This window comes from Tiliqua scincoides, chromosome 2 (assembly GCF_035046505.1).
Source record: "Tiliqua scincoides isolate rTilSci1 chromosome 2, rTilSci1.hap2, whole genome shotgun sequence".
NCBI lineage: Eukaryota > Metazoa > Chordata > Lepidosauria > Squamata > Scincidae > Tiliqua > Tiliqua scincoides.
In genome coordinates, this window is record NC_089822.1 from 135,450,251 (window position 1) to 135,472,875 (window position 22,625).

The 22,625-nt window shown below is 45.9% G+C and overlaps 1 protein-coding gene across 2 annotated transcripts in view; it reads left to right on the plus strand.

The window, feature by feature from the left end:
- Positions 1 to 22,625, plus strand: part of ASIC1 (acid sensing ion channel subunit 1) — a 176,098-nt gene that overhangs the window by 144,107 nt on the left and 9,366 nt on the right. For both annotated transcript variants that reach the window (XM_066615184.1, XM_066615183.1), the window contains 3 exons: positions 16,189 to 16,339; positions 18,456 to 18,583; positions 19,906 to 20,056. In XM_066615184.1, coding sequence (XP_066471281.1) covers positions 16,189 to 16,339; positions 18,456 to 18,583; positions 19,906 to 20,056 — 430 coding nt within the window. The remainder of the gene's footprint in view (positions 1 to 16,188; positions 16,340 to 18,455; positions 18,584 to 19,905; positions 20,057 to 22,625) is intronic.

The window sequence follows — 22,625 nt, forward strand, 5'->3', positions numbered from 1 at the left end:
ACTATGAGAAGTCAGAAGCCCTCTCCTCCTTTGCATCCAGCTACCCTATGGCTAGCACAGAAAAGGCTGTGGCTGCAATCCTATCCACACTTACCTGGGAGTAAGACCCATTGATTACAATGATACTTGCTTTTGAGTAGACATGCATAGGCTTGGGCTGTGTAGCTTTTTTTCTGTATTGTCCTCTGGAAGCACTTAGCTGAGATTAGCATCATTTAACTGTCCCTGAAGCAAGACAGAGAGGCTCTTTGGTGGGTCAGAGAATACATTTTGCTGGTCAGATTCAGCAGATGGGAGTTTTGTCAGTACCTAACAGATCACCATATTAGGTGCAGTTATATGAGCTGTCCCATTCTTGCCTTAAATAGCAGCTTGATCTGTGGAATTCCACAGGCAAAGTTTTTCATGGCAGAGAGAGGAGCTTGACCACCTGCTATTGTTTAGAGACAGGGACAATTCAACTAGATCCACCACCCACTGCCACCCTGGCTTTGTCTTGTTGCATGCAGAGAGAGAGAGAGAGAGATCCCTTCCCCTCAGAAAAACAACCCAGGCAGAAGAGCCTCTTTATCTCCTCACCATACTCCTTCTCCCTTATGAAGTTCTTTTCCAAAGACAGGAAGTTCAGGACTTCCTGTTTTATTTGGTGCCACCTTGGGTGCCCTTCAGGGAGAAAGGCAGAATACAAATCCAATAAATAAATAAACAATTTAAAGAGACCACACAAGGTAGGAGGGAAATGAGGGGGGTAGAGAAGCAGTGATCCACTTCCTTACACAGCCCCTTTAAACTTATCAGACTGCTGCTGCTCTACCCCTCTGCATCCTGAGAGGAATGAGTAAGGTTAGAGGGTAGGGAAGCAGATCAACTTCCCTACCTGTTCACCTCTGCTTTCTTGTGTAGTTCCTTTAGATAAAACAGAAAGTTCCTTCCTGTTTTTGTTCCTTCCATACTTTCAACTGTATGAGGAAGGAGAAAGGACAGAACATAGATGATCCATTTGCCCCTTGCTTTTTAGTGGCTCCATCTGCAGTAGCTTAGAGGGAGGCAATGGCAGACTTGGGGGTGAAGAGCACTCTGAATCTGCTACTCCCCCACCACCCACCTGCCTCTCAACATCATCCATTCCATGAATTGGCCAGCCATGTTCTGTGGACACATTTTTCATGCTACAAGAAGCTTCTCTTGCTAATGGATGCAGTCCAAGTCAGTGCTAAAGGCACAGCTACAGAGATTGGCTGAAAAGTTGCACCCTAAGCTCCTTTGTTCATGCCCGCTCTCTGCTTGTACTTAGGCTTATGTGAAAATTAACCTGCTGTAAGGGAGAGTACTGTTCACACAAATTGTGTGTGTGCGCGCGTGTGTGTGTGTGTGTGTGTGTGTGTGTGTCAATGGCTTTTTGGTTTGCTCTAGACCTATAGAATTTTTGAGATCTGTTGAACTAGTTCAACCATGTTAGTGAAAGTTAGGAAGCTTAGACATCTTCTGGTTGCAAAGCAAAGAGGTCAGTGAAATGTGTTGATAAATTAATCAGTCAGCACATTTAAAATGTGTTTTAATTACTCATTAATACTTAATAAAAACTGGGTTGCCGGATTGATCTGAGAAGCAGCATTCCCTTTCACAAAGGAGGGTGATAAAAAGCTTCTAGCCAGATGGAACATCAGCTAACAACGCAATTTAACAGTGCAGTTATGCTTTGATCTTTAGACCTATTTTTTGTACCTAAGTTTAATTTATTGATTGATTAAAACTGACATGAATGATCAATTAAGATGTATTTAAACCCATGAAAATCTGTGCTCTAAGGGCACTAAGGTTGCAATCCTAACCACACTTACCTGGGAGTAAGACCCATTGACCATAAAGGGACTTACTTCTGAGTAGACATGCATAGGATTGGGCTGTCCATCTCTTACATAAACATACCAGTTCCATTCCAAAGGTCTGTGTGGAAGTCAGAATACAGGTTGAGTCTCATTATCCTCAAGGGTTCCATTCTCAGAACTCAAAAACTGCATTAAAGCAAATCTATTTTTTAAAAAATGTTCCTTTGTTAGGCAATTTAAAAACAGCCTTGCTTGCCTTTGTGATGTAAGACTGAGTCATTAGGCAGACAATCTATCAATCCATCTCTCCAGGCACTTAGAAAGGCCAGCAACCCCTCCATTCACCCAGAGCACAGGGCTGGGAAAGAATGCAAAGTGATTATCATTCTTTCATGTGCTCAAAGGGAAGGGAGGGGTCACTTTCCTTGGATTGAAGCTGTTCTGAGTGCCTGGGGAGAGAATGATTGATGGATTGTTAACTGGCTGCCCTCTCTTGCATTAATGAGGCTATTGTTAAATGACTTTTTCCCTTTAATTTAAAAGGCCCTTCTCATCACCTTGAGATAAAACCACAGGTGAAAAATCCCATGGAGAATTAGGTTATATCTGTGTATGCAAGTCGAAATCGCCTTTTGCCAATCTAGTGCAATCATGTCTGAGTGAAGCCACCACAAAGGACATACTGTACCTACAGTTAAGCCATTTCTGCCCAACATTTCATATACACAACAGGAACCAAATGTGTGCACCTAAAATGGGTTAAAGTGGCAAAACAGCCATCCATAACTCAAACACCTGTTGCTTAGGGAGCCAATATAATCCTACATAATTTATCAATGAATCGTAGAATAGGGAGGGGCCTGCAAAATCATCAAGTCCAACCAAGTCAATGCAGGCAGTCCACAATGACAACATCTCTGACAGGTGGCTATCCAGCCTTTGCTTAAAGACCTCCCATGATGGAGAGTCTGTGTGTGCTTCTTTCCATTAAATCTTGAGTATATTTGAGGGCAGACTTTTGAACCTATGAACCTCCTCCCCACTCCACCCAGCTACAAAATCTTGCGTGCCCATGCTCAGAGGAACAAACATACATGCGACATACTACGGTGGCACCCTGATCCTACAAACTCATAACTGGTGGATAAGGCAGGGGAATTAGATCACTCAGCAGTTCCAGAGCTCTTCATTTCTTGCCACTCAACTTGGATGGACCACTCCATGCGTCCTTATGTGGGCCACACCAGATTAATTGATGTGAGGGTTATTCTGAAACATATTCTAGGACTCCATGTCTCTGATCTGTAGACCATGCTTTTTTTCATTGCTTCCGGTATATATATAAATATAGTCATCTGCACACAGAGAAATGGCAGCATTCATCATCACCACCCCCAGTGTACACACAGCCTGTCTTCCTCCCATCTGTCACATCCCACTCTGCCCCTGAAATCAGCACAGTGTGTCTCCTTCGGTGACTGCCAATATTCTAATCATCAGGCCTGCTGAGGGTGTGGCCCACCAAGCCATAAAGTGTGGTCCACAAGGACTCCCTCTGGTTGCAGTGCAGAAAAAGCAGGAAGTGTGCTGAATCCAATAGGCTAACATGCCTGGTCAAATGGGCTGCATTCAGCTTCATGATCCCACATTGCAGAGAGACCTGATCTCATTGTTTCTGCGGCAGGAAATCCCATGGGCATTGCTCCCACCTCCTTGTAACAAGTGCCACAGCTTGAGCTCCATGGATGCTTCAAAGATGGGCACAGGCTTCATAAGTGGGAAGCTCCCACGTAATTTGATTTCCCTTGAAGTTGGAAGGTTCACAGGAGGTAACAGTGAACTGCAAACATCAACTCTCTCAGTCTCTCTCTGAAAGAGATGATACTTGGGAAAAGTACATGCCAGTGATTCCACTCTCCTAACTGAGAGTACACTAGGTGCCCCAGATTTCAACAAATGGTGTTTTTAAAGTTGCTCAGGCTCTGGTGAGCCTCCTCTAGAGGGAGAGGATGACTCAATTGTGGATAGTGCCTGAGAACGCCTTTCTATGCCTGTTGGGGACCCAGTTGTGGTGAATATCAGATACATTTGAGAAGATGCTCTCAGTCAGTCATATAGACCCTGATGGGAACAGGTGGAAGGGGGGTTCTGGGGGATGATGCAAAAGTCTCCACGTGGCTGGGGACCGAATCCACAGAATGCTTCCCGTTCTGTCGAATCCAGACCTGTGTCTGATGTTGTATCCAGCATGCACATTGTATACCTGTATTCTATCCCAGCACACTCACTGAATCAGAATCTGCAAACAATCAGACGCTGATCAGGCACATCTATGATTTGGGGCCACTGAAGAGGAGAAGGCTGAGCTGTGCCTGCAGCAGCACAGGCACTAGTCTCCCGCAGAAGCAAAAGTCAGGCAAAAGAGAGTGTTTGCCGGTGAGCTGATCCCATCATGGGGGCTTATCAGCGTGAGCCACAATGACAAGGAACTGGCGTGCCTGCTGCTCATGGGGGCGCGTTAGTGGATGCTGCAGCTCGGAGTTGGTTTAAGGGCATTTGTTCCTTGCTCAGAACAAGCTCTTCAGTCAATTGAGCTGACTGCAGGGGGGGCACAACTGCTCTTGGACTTGTCTTGCTGTCTGTCAGGCGCCATTTCCTCCCCTCTACATTCGTGCTGTCTTTCTCTCAGTGCTTCTCTCCTTCCCTCCCTCTCTGCATTGTTCCAACCTCCACCACTCTAATCTTGGTGCTTTTCTCTCTCTGTCAGCAGCTCTCCCCCCCCCCCCATTTCCATCTCCCTGCATTACCCCTCGCTGCCTTCTCTCCTCCTCCTCTCCCTGCCTGCCCTGGGCTCTGGCATGCTCTAGGTGGCTCTGGATGCCTGAGCCAGACAGTTCCCTAGACATGCTGCCTCCTTGGAACCAGTAGATGCTGCTGATGCTTTGAGTGGCTGACCAGGGAGGCAGCAGGCAGCACTCAGAGCATTTCCATCTCTCTGAACTGGCTGCTCTCTGAAGTCTCAGCGAAAGCCACTGAGGGGCCCAGTGGAGGAAGAGATTTAGGAGGAAGCAGTCCAGGAGCCAATAAGCAGAAGAACAGGACTAGTGGCAAGGAGCTCTCCTCCACCTCTTGCAGGTTCCCATTCTCTCCTCTTGCCAACATGGAAGGTGGCTGGACTGGCCGTGTCCTGGACCCGTCTCTCCTCTTCCTGGAGCACACCAAGTTCCATGGACTCCGCCAGATCTTCTCAGGGCACCTGTCCTGTATCCACAGAGCCTTCTGGCTCGCAGCCTTCCTGACCTCCTTGGGTTTGCTGTGCACGTGGTCATCCAACCGCATCCACTATCTGCTCTCCTGGCCTGTCCACACCAAGCTGCACCTCCTCTACGCCCGAAACCTCACCTTCCCGGCTGTCACCTTCTGCAACAACAACCCGTTCCTGCTGCGCCGCATGAGTCGTGCTGACCTCCACCTGGTCGGCTACTGGCTGGGACTCCTCAACAAGAACTTGCACCCCGTGCCAGCTGTGCGGGCCCTGTTGCGGGACCCGAGGTGGCTGTGGCTGGGGAACCTGCTGAACTTCTCCCACTACCTGCCTCCCCTGCCCCCACAGGAACAATCCACCCGCCGCTTGCTGGACAGGCTGGGCCACCAACTAGAGGAGATGCTGCTCTCCTGCCACTTTCAGGGAGAGCGCTGCGGTGCCCACAACTTCACAACTGTGAGTCTGGGTGGGGAAGGGGACTTGGAGCAGCAGCTGCACTGCTGCCTGGTGAGGAGTGGAGTGGGAGTGCACATTCAGGCCAGGCTAGGAGTGCCACAGTTAAGTGTCATGTGCTGCAGTGGCTGAATGGCTAGCAGGCTCTTTGTGTTTTTTAATGGTTTCTCAGTATTAGGGAAGGGAATGTGGAATGTGATAGAAATATTTTAAATAACTAAGGAAATGAATGTGGCCTGGTCCCTGGAAAGTGCACGGCCAAACAGGCAGAGAGTCAGTGCCAGGAACCTGAAAAGTGAATAGAAATGTGTTTGTTTTTTTCTGTAGAGCTGTTGTATTTTGTCAGATTAATGTATCCAGGGAATGCCACAATAACAGTAGACAGACTTGTGGTTGTATATTGTCTTTATGGCTGTTGCTTCACTGAGCAAGCAAACACAGAACTTTCCACGCAGTGTAGAACTTTGTGCTCTGAGCAAGTTTCTAGCCCTCATGAATGCGAATACCTGTGAACCTACAACTAGCAGCTTGTGATGTCTAGTGAGTATAGAGGTTCTGTAGAAGTTAGGGCAGTGGAACTGTAGCATACCACATGTTCCTCTGCCATGGCCCTCTTCACTGATGCCTCCTCTTGCTTCCCATTTCTTCCCTATCTTCCTCCCCTTCCCTGAGTTCATGCCAAGAATTCCAAATTCTGTAAAAGCTTGAAACTTGGAAACAAACAATGTTATGCTAGGATATATGCAAGTGGCTGCAAAATTTTGGGCTTCTTCAGGAACGGAATACCTTCAACCTGAACTGAGGAGGTGGATACCTGAGCATGGGCAACAGGAGGGCGGCAAGGGGCAACAATGGGGTAATGGGGGCAAGTATTGTAGAGGTAGGGTAGCTAGGATGCAACCTGGAAATTCAGCCCTTGTATCCTACCATTGAATCAAGAGGCAAGGCAGCCACTACTTTCCTCTTCTCTTTTCCCCCAGCTTTTCATTGATTCTCCTTTCCCAACTCCTGTGCTGTACATTTGAAATCTTGCTTACTACAGCCATTTCAGGAGAGAAAAGGACAGGGCAAGGCTGTAGCTGCTTACTATCATGACTCAGTGACAGGTTTAAAGGCACTTGAGGAATCTCTGGCTTGTAAACTGGCAACTCTAGGTATGGAATGTTATGGTAAATATACACAAGGTGTTATCTGTTGCTAATTCCATGGTGGTAGAGAGCAGTGAAAAAGACTATACCTGCAGGTCTTAAGTGGTGGCTTGGCACCCATCATAGCATTGTGGGTGAACCACCCATCAGTGCTGAATATCACCAACAGAAGGGGTTAATAAGATAAACCAAAAGAAGAGTTACTCAAGATCTTTGACATCTGTTCCACTAGTGAGGTGCTAGAGTGTTCTGAAGCAAGGGGTGCCCCATTATCTTTCTTGATGTTGTTGTGGTCTGGAATGTGGGTCATTCTTTTAGGCAGCATTTCATGAGTCTCACAGCTATTTTCAACCAGTGTGCCGCGGCACATTGGTGTGCCTCAAATGGGCTGCAGGTGTGCCATGGGAGTTTGGGGCAGGGTCACTTATTAGTAAAGCCACTGGGAGGGGATGTGAGCCCCCCCCACCAGCAGTCAGGTGTGCCTTGTCAATTATCAAAAACTGATGATGTGCCCTGAAAATTTTAGCACCTTGTCAGTGTGCCATGAGATGAAAAAGATTGAAAATCGCTGGTCTAATATGATGGTGACTCCAAAATAGAACCTGAACTCCAGCAAAATCTCACTGATGAGTCTCACTTATTAAGGCTGCAATCCTAACCACACTATCCTGAGAGTAAGCCCCATTGAAGAAAATAGGACTTACATCTGAGTAGACCTGGTTAGGATTGTGCCCTAAAAAGAACTTCTAAGCTATGCTGTGACCTGCTCTCCAGGTAATACTCCTCTTTGATGCTGGCACAGAGCATTTGAGTATTTTCACTGAGATCCAGGGAATCAGGGATTCTCACAGACATCATGGCCTAACAAGGGATTCTGAATCTTCTATTGTGGTAGTAGTATTGAGGCAATAACAATGAGATGGGTGGGACTGGGGAGATATGTGGAATTTCACAATATAAGAACATAAGAACAGCCCTGCTGGATCAGGCCATAGGCCCATCTAGTCCAGCTTCCTGTATCTCACAGCGGCCCACCAAATGCCCCAAGGAGCACACCAGATGACCTCATTCTGGTGCCCTCCCTTGCATTTGGCACTCTGACATAGCCCATTTCTAAAATCAGGAGGTCGCGCATACACATCATGGCTTGTAACCCGTAATGGATTTTTCCTCCAGAAACTTGTCCAATCCCCTTTTAAAGGTGTCCAGGCCAGACGCCAGCACCACATCCTGTGGCAAGGAGTTCCACAGACCGACCACACGCTGAGTAAAGAAATATTTTCTTTTGTCTGTCCTAACCCGCCCAACACTCAATTTTAGTGGATGTCCCCTGGTTCTGGTGTTATGTGAGAGTGTAAAGAGCATCTCTCTATCCACTCTGTCCATCCCCTGCATAATTTTGGAATTCCCCATCTTGTGCCATGGGTCCATTTTCTCCCTCTGTAAAATGGTTTGCAAATCAATGAGGGTATTCACAGTAATGACTCCTGATGGATTTGTTAACAGAAAATTTTTATTGTTAGGGTTTAGTAATACATAGCATGAGCGTAGGACACATATTCAAATCAGTGACAGGACCATCACACCCTGGACAGCTGTATCCCAGCCAAATGCACCCCAGTCATTGGCGTTCCTGGACATTTGTGCCAGGACTTTTTGGTGTCCCAGACATTTCTGTTCCTGTGTATTTATATTAGATGTACTTTTTTATTTTTTAAATGCAAAGATAGGGTTGGGGCTGGAGCTGGGTTAAGAGGCTTAGCATATATAACATTTGTTGCCCAGTTACAGTGGGATGCAAATAACTGGGACATGAACCTCGAGGGATGCCAGGGACCAGGAAGCATTTGATTGGAAGACAAACACCCTAGTATGGTTCAAGCACTTCACACTGTAATCCTTGCAATGATCCTTTGAGGTGTACAGGTGTGCCCCCTTATCTGCAGGGGTTCCGTTCCAGAACCCACCCACCCCCAACATGCACAGGGGCATGCACGGGGGGGGGCACCCGACCTACAGATAACTGAATCTGTGGATACAGGATCCATGGGTATGGGGGCCCCCTTTATAAGCATGATTATCATCTCCATATGGCAGATTGAGAAGAAATGTCTTGCCTAAGGCAAGGTGAGATTCAAACCAGAAACTACCCGATTTGAAACCTGCAGTGCAAACCTAGGCACATCTACACAGCAGTAATCCCCACTGAGTTTGCTGAGACTTACTCTCATATATGCCAGAGTCTCTTCGCCACTACACTACAGCAGCTCTCTGGTGCATGACTGTACCTGTTATTTTTGTTATGAACTCTAGTCTAAATATACTACCACCCACCTTCCTTCCTCCACCCCCTTCCTCTTCCATAATCCCATCTGCATGAGCAGTAAAATTAAAAACAGTGGCCTCTCATAAACCAGACCTGAAATCTGTCTCGGGTGGCCCTTCCTTGACAGCAAGCCCCACTGAACTCAGTGTGACCTGCAAGCATGAGTAAACATGCCAATGATCAGTCAGCGTGTTTAACCATTGGGGCAATCACCGGCTTTCAGTTCACTTGGTTCAGCTACTTCCTGCAAGAGGCACGGCACTTTCTCCCAAAACAGATCTTCTCCTACAGAACTGTTATTGGCACTCATGTGGGAGGCAATTTGTGTCTGTTCATGATCTGCTGCGCACTTGCAGTTCTAGCTGTGACTTATGTGTATTCATAACAGCAGGTGCAGGGAGCCACACCTCTTAAATGTCCCAGATGGTCAGGGATACCCCTGATTTAAATTAACAGGAAGGAATGTAGCTCAGTAGGAGACCTTTGAATGTGGAAAGTTCAGCCCCCGAGTCTGCATGTCGGCCTGGGAAAGACCCATTGCGGAGAACCTGGAGAGCCTCTGCCAGCCTGCATAGACAAGACTGAGCTAGAAGGACAAATGGTCTCACTCAGCATGGCAGCCTCACATGTCCCCTTCTGTTTCATATTCAGACCTGCACTGCAACAACCTGTTCTGGGGTTGCCTGCAACCAAAGGCATATCTAGGCATGTGCAGGTAGGGCATGTGTCCTAAGTGCCACATGAAGGGGGACTCTGGATCATGGGACTGCTGCCACCGCCAGTGTCTCCTTCTCCTGTTCAGGTGGCCCTGTAGTCTGCCACCCCATCCCTCCTCCCTTGGAGGCTCAACAATAGCCTCCATAGGAGAAAGGAGGGGTGGCCAAATCATGGGGTCACTGCATCCAGTGCCTCCTCCAGGAAAGCAGATCCTGGAAGTGATGCCATTGTTTTGCCAAATCCCAATCCACTGGGCCTTGTAAACCAGTCCAATCAATCAGAGTTGCCAATAAGCCAAGTTACAGTCCAAAGTCAGGTTCCAGGTAGGTCAGTCCAATCCATCAGGGTATCCAAATCAAAGTCCAAAACCAAAATCCAGTCACAATCCACAATCTGATTTCCAATTCCATAAACCAAGTCAGTCAGTCTCCTCTCCTACCTCCAACCTGCACTCCTTCAAAACCCACCAAACCCTTTCTGCCTCAGGTGCTCCCTATATACCTGAGGGATCTCCTTATGCTCTAGTGGCTGCAGCTGTGCAGCACACCTCCAGCTACCACCTGGGCTTTAATCCTGCATTTACTCAGAGCAAGGGGCACTGTGGACACCACACCCTATCTCCTCGGTAATATCTTCTGCAATTCCAATACAGCCATGACATTGAAATGTAGTGATATTGCCCTGGGCATCACTGCCTCCAGTGTCACCTTTGCCTGCAACTCTATTTAATCTCTACTGGAGATTATTATTGTGGTCACCAGATGAAGTAGCCCCTTCAGAAGCCTGTAGCTATCCTCTCCTTTCTAGGAAGTGCAGGACCAGTTGGAAAGTCTTCAGATTCCATCTAGATTGCTGTATAAGCCTGTTGCACAAAAAGAGCCATGTGGCACCTTAAAGGCTAACAGACTGACTGTGGCATCAAAAGCTTGTGGCATACTGCATCTGTGAAACCTTTACGGTGTGACACGATTCTCTGTTCCTTTTAGAACATTCTCTTCCTTGCAGCAGGCATCCCTTTCGCTGGAAAGAGATAAGAAGTAGGCACTTCCCTCCCCTACAAACCCCTATCTGTGGTGTTCAATGTGCAATGGCCTCATTCACACAAGCAAGTCATCTTTGGACGTTGCTTTCACTGAGTGATGGAGATGAACATGTGAATCAGCCCCCAAAGGCACCACTCTCAGCAAAGCATTGCTTTCTTTCTTTTCTTTTTAATGGGAAGTTTGATATCTTGCAATATAATCTTCATTTCAAGATGAATCATTACTGATTGCCTCTTGCTTCCACCCCCTCTGTTAGCTGCCCTAGAAGAAAATTCCATGCCCAGGAAAAGCTGACTTCTGTAATTTGTATAAAACATGCAAATTAAGCACATTTCCATGTATTTGTTTATTTTGCATATAACTTGTTCCTCTCATGGTCACGGAAGGTGCAGGGAGCCATGTTCATTGCAGATGTAGTGTTCAGCTCCTTACTTATCTTAGGGCCAAATGCATGTGACAGTGAGCATGTAGGCAGAGCTGACGTGCTCAACTTTCTGCATGAAATAGGTGCCATGTGGGACCTGAACGAGAGCACAAGTTCAGGTGGGGAAGTGGGGCTTTAACTCCTCTCCTCTACTGTGCTAGTGTCTGGGGGAGCTTTCCTCTCAGGAGAAATAGCCACAAGTGGCCTGATCTGGGCTGAGACCATGGCAGAAGCAATGAATGAGTTAAAGCTCTCCTTCGTCCACATACTATACTTTCAGTCTGTATTGCCCACCTTCACAGTTTGTATTTTTTTTTAAAAAAAAAAAAGGAGATAAAATACATTTGAATGTACTACTATCAAGTTTGATGTTTACAACCCTATCTTTGCAGGTCTGAGGACTAGAAACTTGGGGTACAATCCTAACTGGCAGTTATGCTGGCATAGGAGGCCATGGAGGGTCGCAAACGTGCTGTAAAGCACGTTTGTGCCTCCATGGGTAGGAGCCGCGTCGGCGCATTTATATGTGCCGACACGCGAAGGCAGGCAGAAGCCTCCACAGTGGCTCCCGCACTCACGCCAACACAAGCGGCAAAGGTAGGCATGGAGGGGGCGTTTCTGGGCAGGGGAGTGCGGGTGATGGGCGGCCCCAGGGGCGGGCGCGCAGGGTGCTGGGGACGGGGCTAGGACCCGGCGGTTATGCCGGATCTCAACACCCGTCCCTGTAGAGAATGGAGCAGCTTCCAGCTGCTCCGCTCTCCTCAGACTTGCGCCACCTCCAGAGGTGGCACAGGTCTGAGGAGACAGATTGGGGCGAGCAGGCCTGACCCAGGGGTAAGGGGAAGAGCTTCCCCTTGCCCATGGCTGAGCCGCTGCACCCAACAAACCTGCGTTGGATGCAGTGCAAGCCTCCTGGCTTGCCTGCTCCAGTGCAGGTTTGGATTGCGCCCTTTGAGGTACAATCCAGAGAAATTTAAGCACATTTAAGTTCTATTGGTTTCAGTGGAACAGAGTTAAAAAAAACACATGATGTTTAACACTTCCATTGAAATCCGATAAAGTTTAAGTGCTTTATAGTGGTATCCTTTCAGTGTTTACTCAGAAATAAGTCCCATTGTATTCAGTGGGGCTTATTCTCAGCTAAGTGTGCCTAGAATTTGATTGGATCAATTCTGCATTAGGGTGTGTGTTTTACTGAAATGGAAAAATTTCAGGATAACTTCTACACTCTCAATAACAAAGGCTGAGTGTAGGGCAAGAGAGTATAGACTGGGAGAAAATGTGTTTGCCTGCCTTTCTCTGGGAGATCCTTCAAGATGAACTCTAATTTAGGATGCTTCTTAAAATCTAAGGGTTGGGAAGCATGGATGTGACTTTGCATACCTTTGTCCAATAAAGTAGACAAGACTGTTGCTGCAGTGTTATGTACTCCGTGTTTAAGTACAGTCATTGAAATTCTGTACCCCAAATCAGCCGAATTCCAGGTTTAAACAAGCTTAACTTGGGGGCCTGTATAAGGTCTTGGAATGCAAATCTGGGTCCGATATGGATGTCTGTTTTGCATAATTAATTCTGCTCTGGCATGTTTCCACTGAAGCCTTCCCCCCAAATCCTCTCACCCAAAGCTGCCCCTGTAAGATGTACAGAGCAAGAGAAAGAAGGTTACACTTTCCTTCACTACCATCCCCCCTCCAGTACCTGACGACATGTGATTGTCTGGTTATTGTGAGATACTTAGTAAGTAACCGTAACAAATGTTATTGAAATAAACCAACCCCTTTTCTGCAATTTTTTTCACTGAATTTATATCCTGCTTTTCTTCCATAGTGGAGTTCAAGGTGACATATTTGGGGTTCTCAAATGGTCACCAGTCCAGGCACTAACCAGAGCTACTCCTGCTTAACTTAAGCAAGGTGACTACAGCTTGAGTAATATTGCTATAGTCCAGTTCCGTGACAGGGGGCTCGTGAACTATGCTAATTGAGTGGTGAGTTGGAAAGGATTCAATATATCTGCCTCTGCTTTTCCAACAAAATCCATTTTTGCAGCAAGGATATGGACCACAGGGCTTTTTTCACACTGTTGCAGGTGACGTGTACATATTTATTTAATCTTTCATAGGCTGCTGTAAAAGGGCCTCAAGGGAGGCTTATAATGATAACAATATGTTGATAATCTCAAAGGCTAAATAAAAACTTTAGAAGTCTGACAGTTCTCCAGAGAACAACAACCTTTAAATGGAGTGCAGGGGGGCACTTGATGGTTATAAGCTGCAGACTTTGGGGGTATGAAACCATGTCCGTCCACCACCCCACTTTGCCTCACCGAACATTCAGCTCCTAATAAAGGTATTACCAGATTTGGGGTTCGGAGTTTTTTTTTTTTTCCTAATGGCCAATTTTTTGTATTTAAGGATAGAGAAGCACTTCAGATGAAGGGGAGAGATGTGGCTTTTTGGGTGGGGGCACTTGTGCCTGTCTGCCTCAGAACAGGACAGTGTTGGAGAGAGAGGAAGAAGAAGAGCACAGTAGAAACTCATTCCACAACCTTAATTCTTCACTAGCCTTGCTGAAAGTAGGGGTACCTGAAAGTGGAACTTTCTGTATAATGATGAGTGATTTTTAGACATGAGAAATGTACAAAGTCACTGCCTCCCATGTAAACACTGAAGGTATGGAAACTTTCTACAGGCTGAATGAAGGTCCCTGTGTCTTTCTCTCAAGGTGGCCTGTCAGTGTACAGTATACCTTTCATGACTCAAGACTATGCCCTTGCTCCCATCTGTCACTCTCACTAAGAAGGCCAAAGATGAACTCTGAGTTTGTTTCCTGCCCTGTGACTCATCTCAGTTCAACTAACTTGGCAGATAAAAAGAAATAGGGCTCTCTGTATTCATGATCTAAATTCAGGCAGTCATTTGTCTTAACAAAGATTTGAATTCCTGTTCATGAGTGCTTTGATGAAGTTTGAATTACTCTTAATAATTCACAACCCATGCACTTGGAGACTTGGGAATTCATAATTCATCCGTTGATTAACTTTGCAATTCATACTGTGTGAATTGCATATGCTCACTGACTTCCGCATACTGAAGACTGCAGGTCAGACACCAAAGAATTCATTCATTCAGCACAAAAATTCCCATTGAGGTTCACAGATTCAAAAAGATTGGACAAGTTAAGCAAGTTGAGCAGACATTATTCAAGGTCAATGCAGAAGTTCCCTTGAGTGGCAGTCCATCTGCGATCTTTCATTTTCCACAGTATTCACAATATTCATAGGAATGTAAATGTGATAAAAGTGAACACATTGTACACACTGCTTAGTCTGCAAATTCTAAATTAAGAAATATAACTGTGACAATTTTGATTCTTTGATTGGAACTGGTATGCTAATTTCCTTTCAGCATGCACCTAAAGTTACATGTTACATATGTGCACCTTATAGAGACCTCTGTGTGCATTCTTCTCCCATTTTTTAAAAGGTGACTCGTAAGGGATTATTTTTGATACTAGCAGAAGGCAGGATGCTGAGCTCACAAGGTCTCTGGTGGCTGATGAATGTACAACTACACACATTACAAATTATGGAAGGCAAAGAGCCTTCCCATAAAATACATCCACCATGCTGAATTAGGGCGCAAATAGGAACGTGCAGGTCCCAGTGTTGTACCAATTTGAAAGGGAGGAGTGGGTGAGCATTCCAACTCCTAGAGCATGTACAGCAGTAAAAACTGGAAGAGAGGGAAAGAGGGAGTCTTATGTAGCAGATTATCTGTCTTCTTCAAGAGACCTGCCTCACACTGTTAAAGGAGCCAAGATGTGGAACAGTGAAGCTATGACCAGTATACATGCCTGTCGTTGCCGCTTCAACACTTTCCACCACAGGATGAGGCCTCTCCCTGTCTGTGCTTCGGTTTTATTCTTACATCAAAGTTTACTGAGCAGGGCTGAGTGGGGATGGAGAATCTTGGCTGGTGTCTCCAAAGCATGTCAGCTTTCCTTGGGAAGCAGCTGCCAAATCTTATTCCCTTTCCTATTTGTTATATGAATTGCCTGCAAGGACAATTATCTGAGCATCTGCAAATGATTAATTACCTGGTAAATACCAGCATAGCTAAGGTTGTCTTCCTCCAGGGAAGCAACTAGTGAATATTCACCTCTGGAGCTTGAGACCTATAGCCTCCATTTTTTTTTTCCTGTCCAAGCACTCTCTTCATTGAAGGTACTCAGGTTCACTGCTGTGGTTACATGTGCTTTGAAGAATGCACAACCTGAAAGAGTTGGAGGCTTGGGTTGCAAAGCAGATTGCAGTAGAACGGCAATGCTCCACTTTGTTCTCATCATATTTTTCCCCTGCACTCCTAGCAGACAATTCAGGTATTTTCTTCCTATGATATGAAGGTTCCTACCGCAGTGGTTTTCACACATTTTGCAGCGGGACCCACTTTTTAGAACTGTCGGGACCCACCAGAAGTTATGTCATGACCGGAAGTGGCATCATCAAGCAGGAAAATTTTTCACAATCCTAGGCTGCAGTCCTCCCCACACACCCTGGAGTAAGTCCCATTGACCATTATTGTTAAAAGAATACACATAGTAAGTAGCTTGTTCAAAGTACATGTCTGTAACATTTCCCCAAATGCAGTCACATCTCATGGGAGCATCAAGTCTAATACATTAAAAATATAATATTGAAATAAATGGGGACCCATTGGGTACCGACTCACAGTTTGAGAACATTGCTCTACCTTTTGAAGGAAATGGGGTCACTCCAAAGAGAGCTGTCCCTGGTGCTGAACTTGAGTGGCGAAAAGAGGGATTGTTTTTGTGCCTACTATGGAGTATGATATGACAGTCTCCCCTGCTGTGCCCTTTGCCTCAAGTGTCATCTTAATTATCAAGAGCCAGTGGGGCTGCGGCTGGTTCCTCAGGGGGATTCTGGCTCCTTTCTAATCCTTGTTTGTTTTTTTCCCTTCTTCAGGTGTTCACACGCTATGGAAAGTGCTACACATTCAACTCTGGTGAATCTGGAAAGCCACCACGCATCACCATGAAGGGGGGAACTGGGAATGGCTTGGAGATCATGCTGGACATTCAGCAGGATGAGTATCTTCCTGTCTGGGGAGAAACAGGTAAGACTAATTAATCCCTGGCTTTGCAGATCCTACCTGGATTCCACACTGTGCGACATCCCTCTTCATGCCACATGACTGAAAATCCCCTGCCTTCTGCTCTCACTTTTTCAGATAGTTCCTCCAGGCATGATCCTGCACCAACTCTTTGCCATGCCAAACCTATTAATCAGGTCTCCTATTGACCACTCCATGCTCTAACTTCTTCCCTTGCCAAGTTCATTCCTCAACCTGTCAGGCCTTTCCTGTTTCCTTACTTTGCTAGACCTTCCCACCTTCCTCACACCCACATTTTGTCTTCCCCCATCACTTTTCCTTACTCAGTTCCTCTATGTCTGTCCTCCACTGCTTACCATGGCAACCAGCTTGTTGCCACTGCAAAGCAAGGAGCTGTCTTTTATCGGCAAATAGCTTTGCTCTTTGTTGGGGGTAGAATCAGGAAAGGTTTTCAAGATTTTAAAGAGATGAAGTCTTGGTCCCAATGCAAAGGTCACCAAGAGACCCAACAGGAAACATTTTTGGGGTCCTAGCTGGTGCTTAATTTCTAAACTGTGCAGCACTGAGGTAAAAACCTGTCTGGAGATCTGGTCTTCTGACCTGTGCAAACCTTTTCCTAATCCAAGATGTGTGGTTTCTAGTTGTGGATGTTCAATGTTCAGTGAGAAATTTCATTGTGGTCATAGCCAACTGAGACAGGCAGGCTGCGCTCACTGTATGCGAAGCCCCAATGCTATCCCCCGTCATCAGCGATGATGCAGCCATGCCAAAAAGGTGCATGGGGGAGAGGGTGATCCAACAGCCTGTGGGAGCTAAGTAAAATTATTCCATACTTACCTTCTGGGAGGCTGCCCAATCTCCAATGGGTCTCATTGGACACGTGCCACCAATTTTGATGGCCAATGTCTGAGAAGATAAAAGGGGCAGAGAGGTTTAAAACAGAGGGGATATGATCTGGCTTGTGCCATTGTCACTGAATCCACCCCTTCCTGCCTCTTCCCTGCCCCAGGTTTCTTTCTCCACCAAGAAACCGCCCCAATCCTCCCATCCCCTCCCCCCAATAGCCCACCCCTGCCCCTGACTTACCAGGGCCAAGGGCTCCATGGAGGCTGCTGTCATATGGCTGGCACTGCTAGCTGTTTCCAGCAGCAACCCGGTCATGTTCTGTTCAACGCTGCATTTTGCAATGCTGTAGGTCGGGCTCCGCTGCTGTCGTGCAGTCATCAAAGAATTGGACTGTGAGAGAAGTAAGCCTAGTCAGACTGCAGGAGGGTGATACCACTGCGGAATGCTCTCCTGTGTTAGAAAGTCCCTGCCAGTGGAAAAGTAGCACATCAGAATGAAAAGTTATCTCCCACTGATTTCTCCTCTGCTAGCTTTTTATTTGCAGGAGTCCTTTAACATAGGGGAGCATTTAGAACTGGCATTACCTACCTGCAGGTGTCCAGAACTCTGTCACTTTATTCTCACCTTTTATTGTAGTGGGTGGCCTTAGGCAGGGGAGAATCTGCCCTCTTTGTCCCCCTACCTGAAGTCCCATGTATGTTTCACTCTATGCCAGGGATGCCCAAACCCTGGCCCTGGGGCCACTTGAGGCCCTCTCAATGCGGCCCTCAGGGAGCCCCCAGTCTCCAATGAGCCTCTGGCCCTCTGGAGATTTGTTGGAAGTCGCACTGGCCCAGCACAACTGCTCTCAGCGTGAGGGCAACTGTTTGACCTCTCACGTGAGCTGTGTGATGAGGGCTCCCTCCACTGCTTGCTGTTTCATATCTGTGATGCAGTAGCGGCAGCAAAGGAAAGGCCAGCCTTGCTTTGTGCAAGGCCTTTTATAGGCCTTGAGCTATTGCAAGACCTTCATTCATTCATATAAGTTCATATTTAATATATTTGTTTATGTAAACTTATGTAAATTTATTCAAATTTTAAATGTAAATTAATTCTTTTTTTCCCCGGCCCCCGACACTGTCAGAGAGACGATGTGGCCCTCCTGCCAAAAACTTTGGACACCCCTGCTCTATGCTAGTGGAAATGCAGGGTCCCTCTGAAGAGTTCCTGTTTTGAGGAAATGAACATGACCCCTGCCTTGGTCAACCCTTTCTTTCTACTCTCTACCTCATAGATGAGACCTCATTCGAAGCTGGGATTAAAGTGCAAATCCACAGTCAAGATGAGCCACCTTTCATTGACCAGCTGGGATTTGGGGTGGCACCTGGCTTCCAGACCTTTGTATCCTGCCAGGAGCAGCGGGTAAGATGCGGAGTTCCTTCTCCCCTTGAACCAGTCTCTGATATTTGTGCTAGCAGAACAAAGAGTGCATCTCTATGGTCCAATCAGTGTGCTGGGTGGTGGGGGGGGGGTGCCTCTTTATTGACATTCTATGGCAACAGTTTAGAGGCAATGCCTTTAGGGCACAATCCTAACCAGGTCTACTCAGAAGTGAATCCTATTTTGTTCAATGGGATTTACTCTGAGGAAAGTGTGGTTAGGATTGCAGCCTTAAATTCTAAAGGCAATGGTTTTCAATGGAAAGGGAAATATCTGGAAGAGGAGATCTGTTGGACTGAAGGCCAGAAGTCTTTTGCTCTGGGTGTAAGTAGTGGAATCAAATGGTTAGTGCTACATGGATTTTAGTAATGGATTCTTCTACCCATGTTTTAGACAACCACAAATACACACAATGTTAGATAGCCCTTTCTGTATTTTAACCAGCCTTCTGAATAGAGTTGGGAGTGGGATCGATTTTTTCCCCCCTTTTCACTTCTTGTCTCAGTTGTGGAGCTGTGATTCACAATCATTCCTATGAACAGAACAAGCCTGAGGGGATAATTAAAATAATCTGAATAAAAGATTGTGTTTCTGTTTATGAATGCTCCATGAGGAAAAGACAGACCTCTTCTAGGATCTGCTAGAAGCCAAACATTCCAATTCCAATGTTTAAAAAGCACATGGTACAGCCCTTCTGGGAGTGTATTAATTCAGAATGTGGATCATGTATTATGTTCCTGATTGCCTTCCCCCCTTAAAAACTCCAGGTATGCGCGCACACACATGTTAAGCTAAGCTAAGCTGCCTCCCTTCTCTCTGGCATGTATTTACTCGCTCCCTAACAATATTTCAGAATTAACACAAAAACTCACATTCTACTCACAGAGAGCTTGTGAGCCATAAGGGAGCATTAAGAAATCTCCTATTTGTATCCCAGAGTGATAGCTCTAGTAAAGTTGAACCACATGCCTTTTTCTAACATTCAATTTGGCTGTAAGGGACAATGTGTCTTCTGACAGCAAGAATGTTTACGTGTCATAATAGTCAGCATCCAGCATGCTCTGAATCTCCCCAATTCGCATGGTTCCTATGTTAAGCCTGACCCAGCTTTCTCTTTGGGTATATTGCAATTATGTAATGGAGTCAAGTTAGCAGGGTCAGTCTCCCTGCTCAGAGGAGCAATGCCTGTGGCAGACTATTTTCCCCCAGTAAAGAATATGGGCCAAACAGAGCCCTTCTTCGTCTCTAGGTAGGAGTGGGGAGCTTGTGCTGTTGTCATTCCCTCTTCTCCCACTATCACGCAGCTCATCTACCTACCCCCACCCTGGGGGGACTGCAAGTCAGTGACAATGGAGTCCGAGTTCTATGATACCTACAGCATCACAGCCTGTCGTATAGACTGCGAGACCCGCTACCTGGTAGAGAACTGCAACTGCCGCATGGTCCACATGCCTGGTAAGGTGGAGGGAGAGAGGGAGGGAGGGCAGAACTGGGTAGCAGGACAGAAACAAGGTGCCCCAGCAACTGCACAATAAGAGAGGTTAAAAATGACTCTTTCTAAATCCTACTATTCAATCCAATCTTCTTTTCAGGATCTGGATTTCTCTCCTTCCTCATTAGAAGCACATTTTCTTATGAGGAAGCTCCCTAGTCTCAGGGCCGGCCAGCCCATGAGGCCAAGTGAACCAGCTGCTTCAAGCAGCAGGTTGGGGGAGGCAGTGAATTGGTGCGGCTGCCTTGCACCCAGGGTGAACAGATGTCATAATCACAAAAGAGGACAAAGCACCCCAAAATGTAGGACATCCAAGAAAAATGTAGGACATGGCAAATTAAAAGCACATGCATTGATCGATGCTGGCCCTACAAGCGCTTAGGATTGCGCTCTTATATAATTAAGATTATTTATTTATTAAATATAAACCAATTCTTTGTGAAATACTGGTCTACTTTATAAAGAATTTCAACACACCATTATAGAATGATACCAAATATTATTTCACTCAGTTGTCAGGTTGAAAAGCAATGCTTGCAACCCCAAACTTTTTGCTACAATTGTTTTGCCTCACTGTTGTTTCTTTTACAGTATTTTTTTCCCCTCTTCTCACGTCTGCATCTTCTTCCTCACTTGGGTGATTCCAGCCAATCAGAGATAACATCCTTAATTGGATAATTTGACAATCAGTTTTGGGAACAGACTGATATCACTGGGCACAAAAGAAGCCAGCTGCAAGGAGGGCAGTGCATCCTGGGCAGTCCCAGTCAATTGAAAAATGCATATGGACTGGATGAAAGGGTGGCACTACATAGCCAATCAAATCTGGTTATATATTAGCAGCACAGAGGCCAAATGAAACCAATTTAAAATAAAGAGCATGCTTCCTAACTAGATGAATACTTCCATCTCTTTTCAAAGCAATCACCAAAAAACCACCAAAAGTTTTCAATACTGCTGAAAGAGTCAATGAAAAGTCCCCCATTCTTTCCCTTCATCCATAGTTATAACTATTATAGCTGCTCCCTAATTCCAGACACTCCCATTCCTTATTTCTTGTGCCTGAATTAACAGATCCCACTGCTCTCTTAACCAACCCACGTTGGTCTGTACTCAGTCTTTCCAGTTGAACAGAAAACCTTGTCAAGGGACGCAATTATCATAATAAAAATGAGGCAATGAATTAATAATTCCAGTCAATTGCATCTTTGGGCGAGAAGAGGGCTGGCAGAGTGATAGCATAGATGCATGCAGAGGAGAGGTGAAACCATTTTTCTAAAACAAACCTATCCTGTCATTTTGTATCCATGCTATGGAAGAATGTTCTTGAACCAAGATCCCGAGTGAACAGCAGCCAAGGAAGGGCAAGCCGAAATAGCTGCAGAGATCTAAATCAAACTTCATATCGGCTGCTTTGATTTTTCCTTCTCTGTTTTCTCCCCTACAAGGGTCCTGTAAACTCTGAATGGAACTAGGAAGAAAGAACAAATCCCTGTCTAAAGATTGTATTTTCACTAAGTGCATATTTTTAAATTACTGCATTGCCTGTGCAACATTTAAAAAAACAAAACAAAAAAACTACAATGCTCAGTTTACCCTCCAGCCAAGGGTTGGGGCAGAATCAAATGGCAAAGCTCTTCCTGGAGTGTACTATTGCTGACTCCAGGTGGGAAAGCCATGGTTTGTAGTGAGAAGAAGAAAAAGACCCTTCCCTGCATGTAGGAAGCTAGCATATCAAGAAGGGCTCTGGCATATTATTTTTCTTCCTGCAGGGGGCACTTTCTCACAGGGATTAGGAATCCTATTGTCAGGGTCCAGCATAGTCAGAGGCAACCTGTGTGGGAGAACAAGTCAGTGGTCACCTTGCAGAGCAGGCAGATTGGGTTCCAAAGGGCCAGAAGCAGATGATGGGGTCAACAACAAGCTCAGAGCCAGGTTCCAGGGCAGAGTCTTTTTGATATCTTCTCAGTCACAGGCCACAATCCTAACCCACTTTCCAGCACTGACATAAGGGCAATGCAACTCCAAGGTAAGGGAACAAACATTGCCTTACCTTGAGGAGGACTCTGTGAGTGCCATCCATCTATAGGATGCAGCACATGCCCCACTGGCACCGCTATGCCAGTGCTGGAAAGTGGGTTAGGATTGCAATTCCAATCTTAAAAATATATTATTAATATACAGCAATATATAATTATAAACTATCAGCAGCTGTTCAGTGTTGGAGACAGGATGCTAGAGTAGGTAGATTTTGTCTGGTCCAGCAGGACTCACGTTTTAAACTTTGTAAGCATACCAACAGAATTGTTTTACCAAATGGACTTTGTGAACAACCAGTGTGACCAACATTTTACACACACACATCCCTGCAGATCCTAATCCAATTAGTCATTTCCCCCACTCTCCTTGGCTAGGATTGAGCCCTTTATTAATTTAATTAAATTCCTCCAGCATTTGGTGGGGAAAACAGCAAGATTCATCATTTTAGAAATACAGACTATTTTTTCCCACTTGTTTAGCTGGAATCTCCAG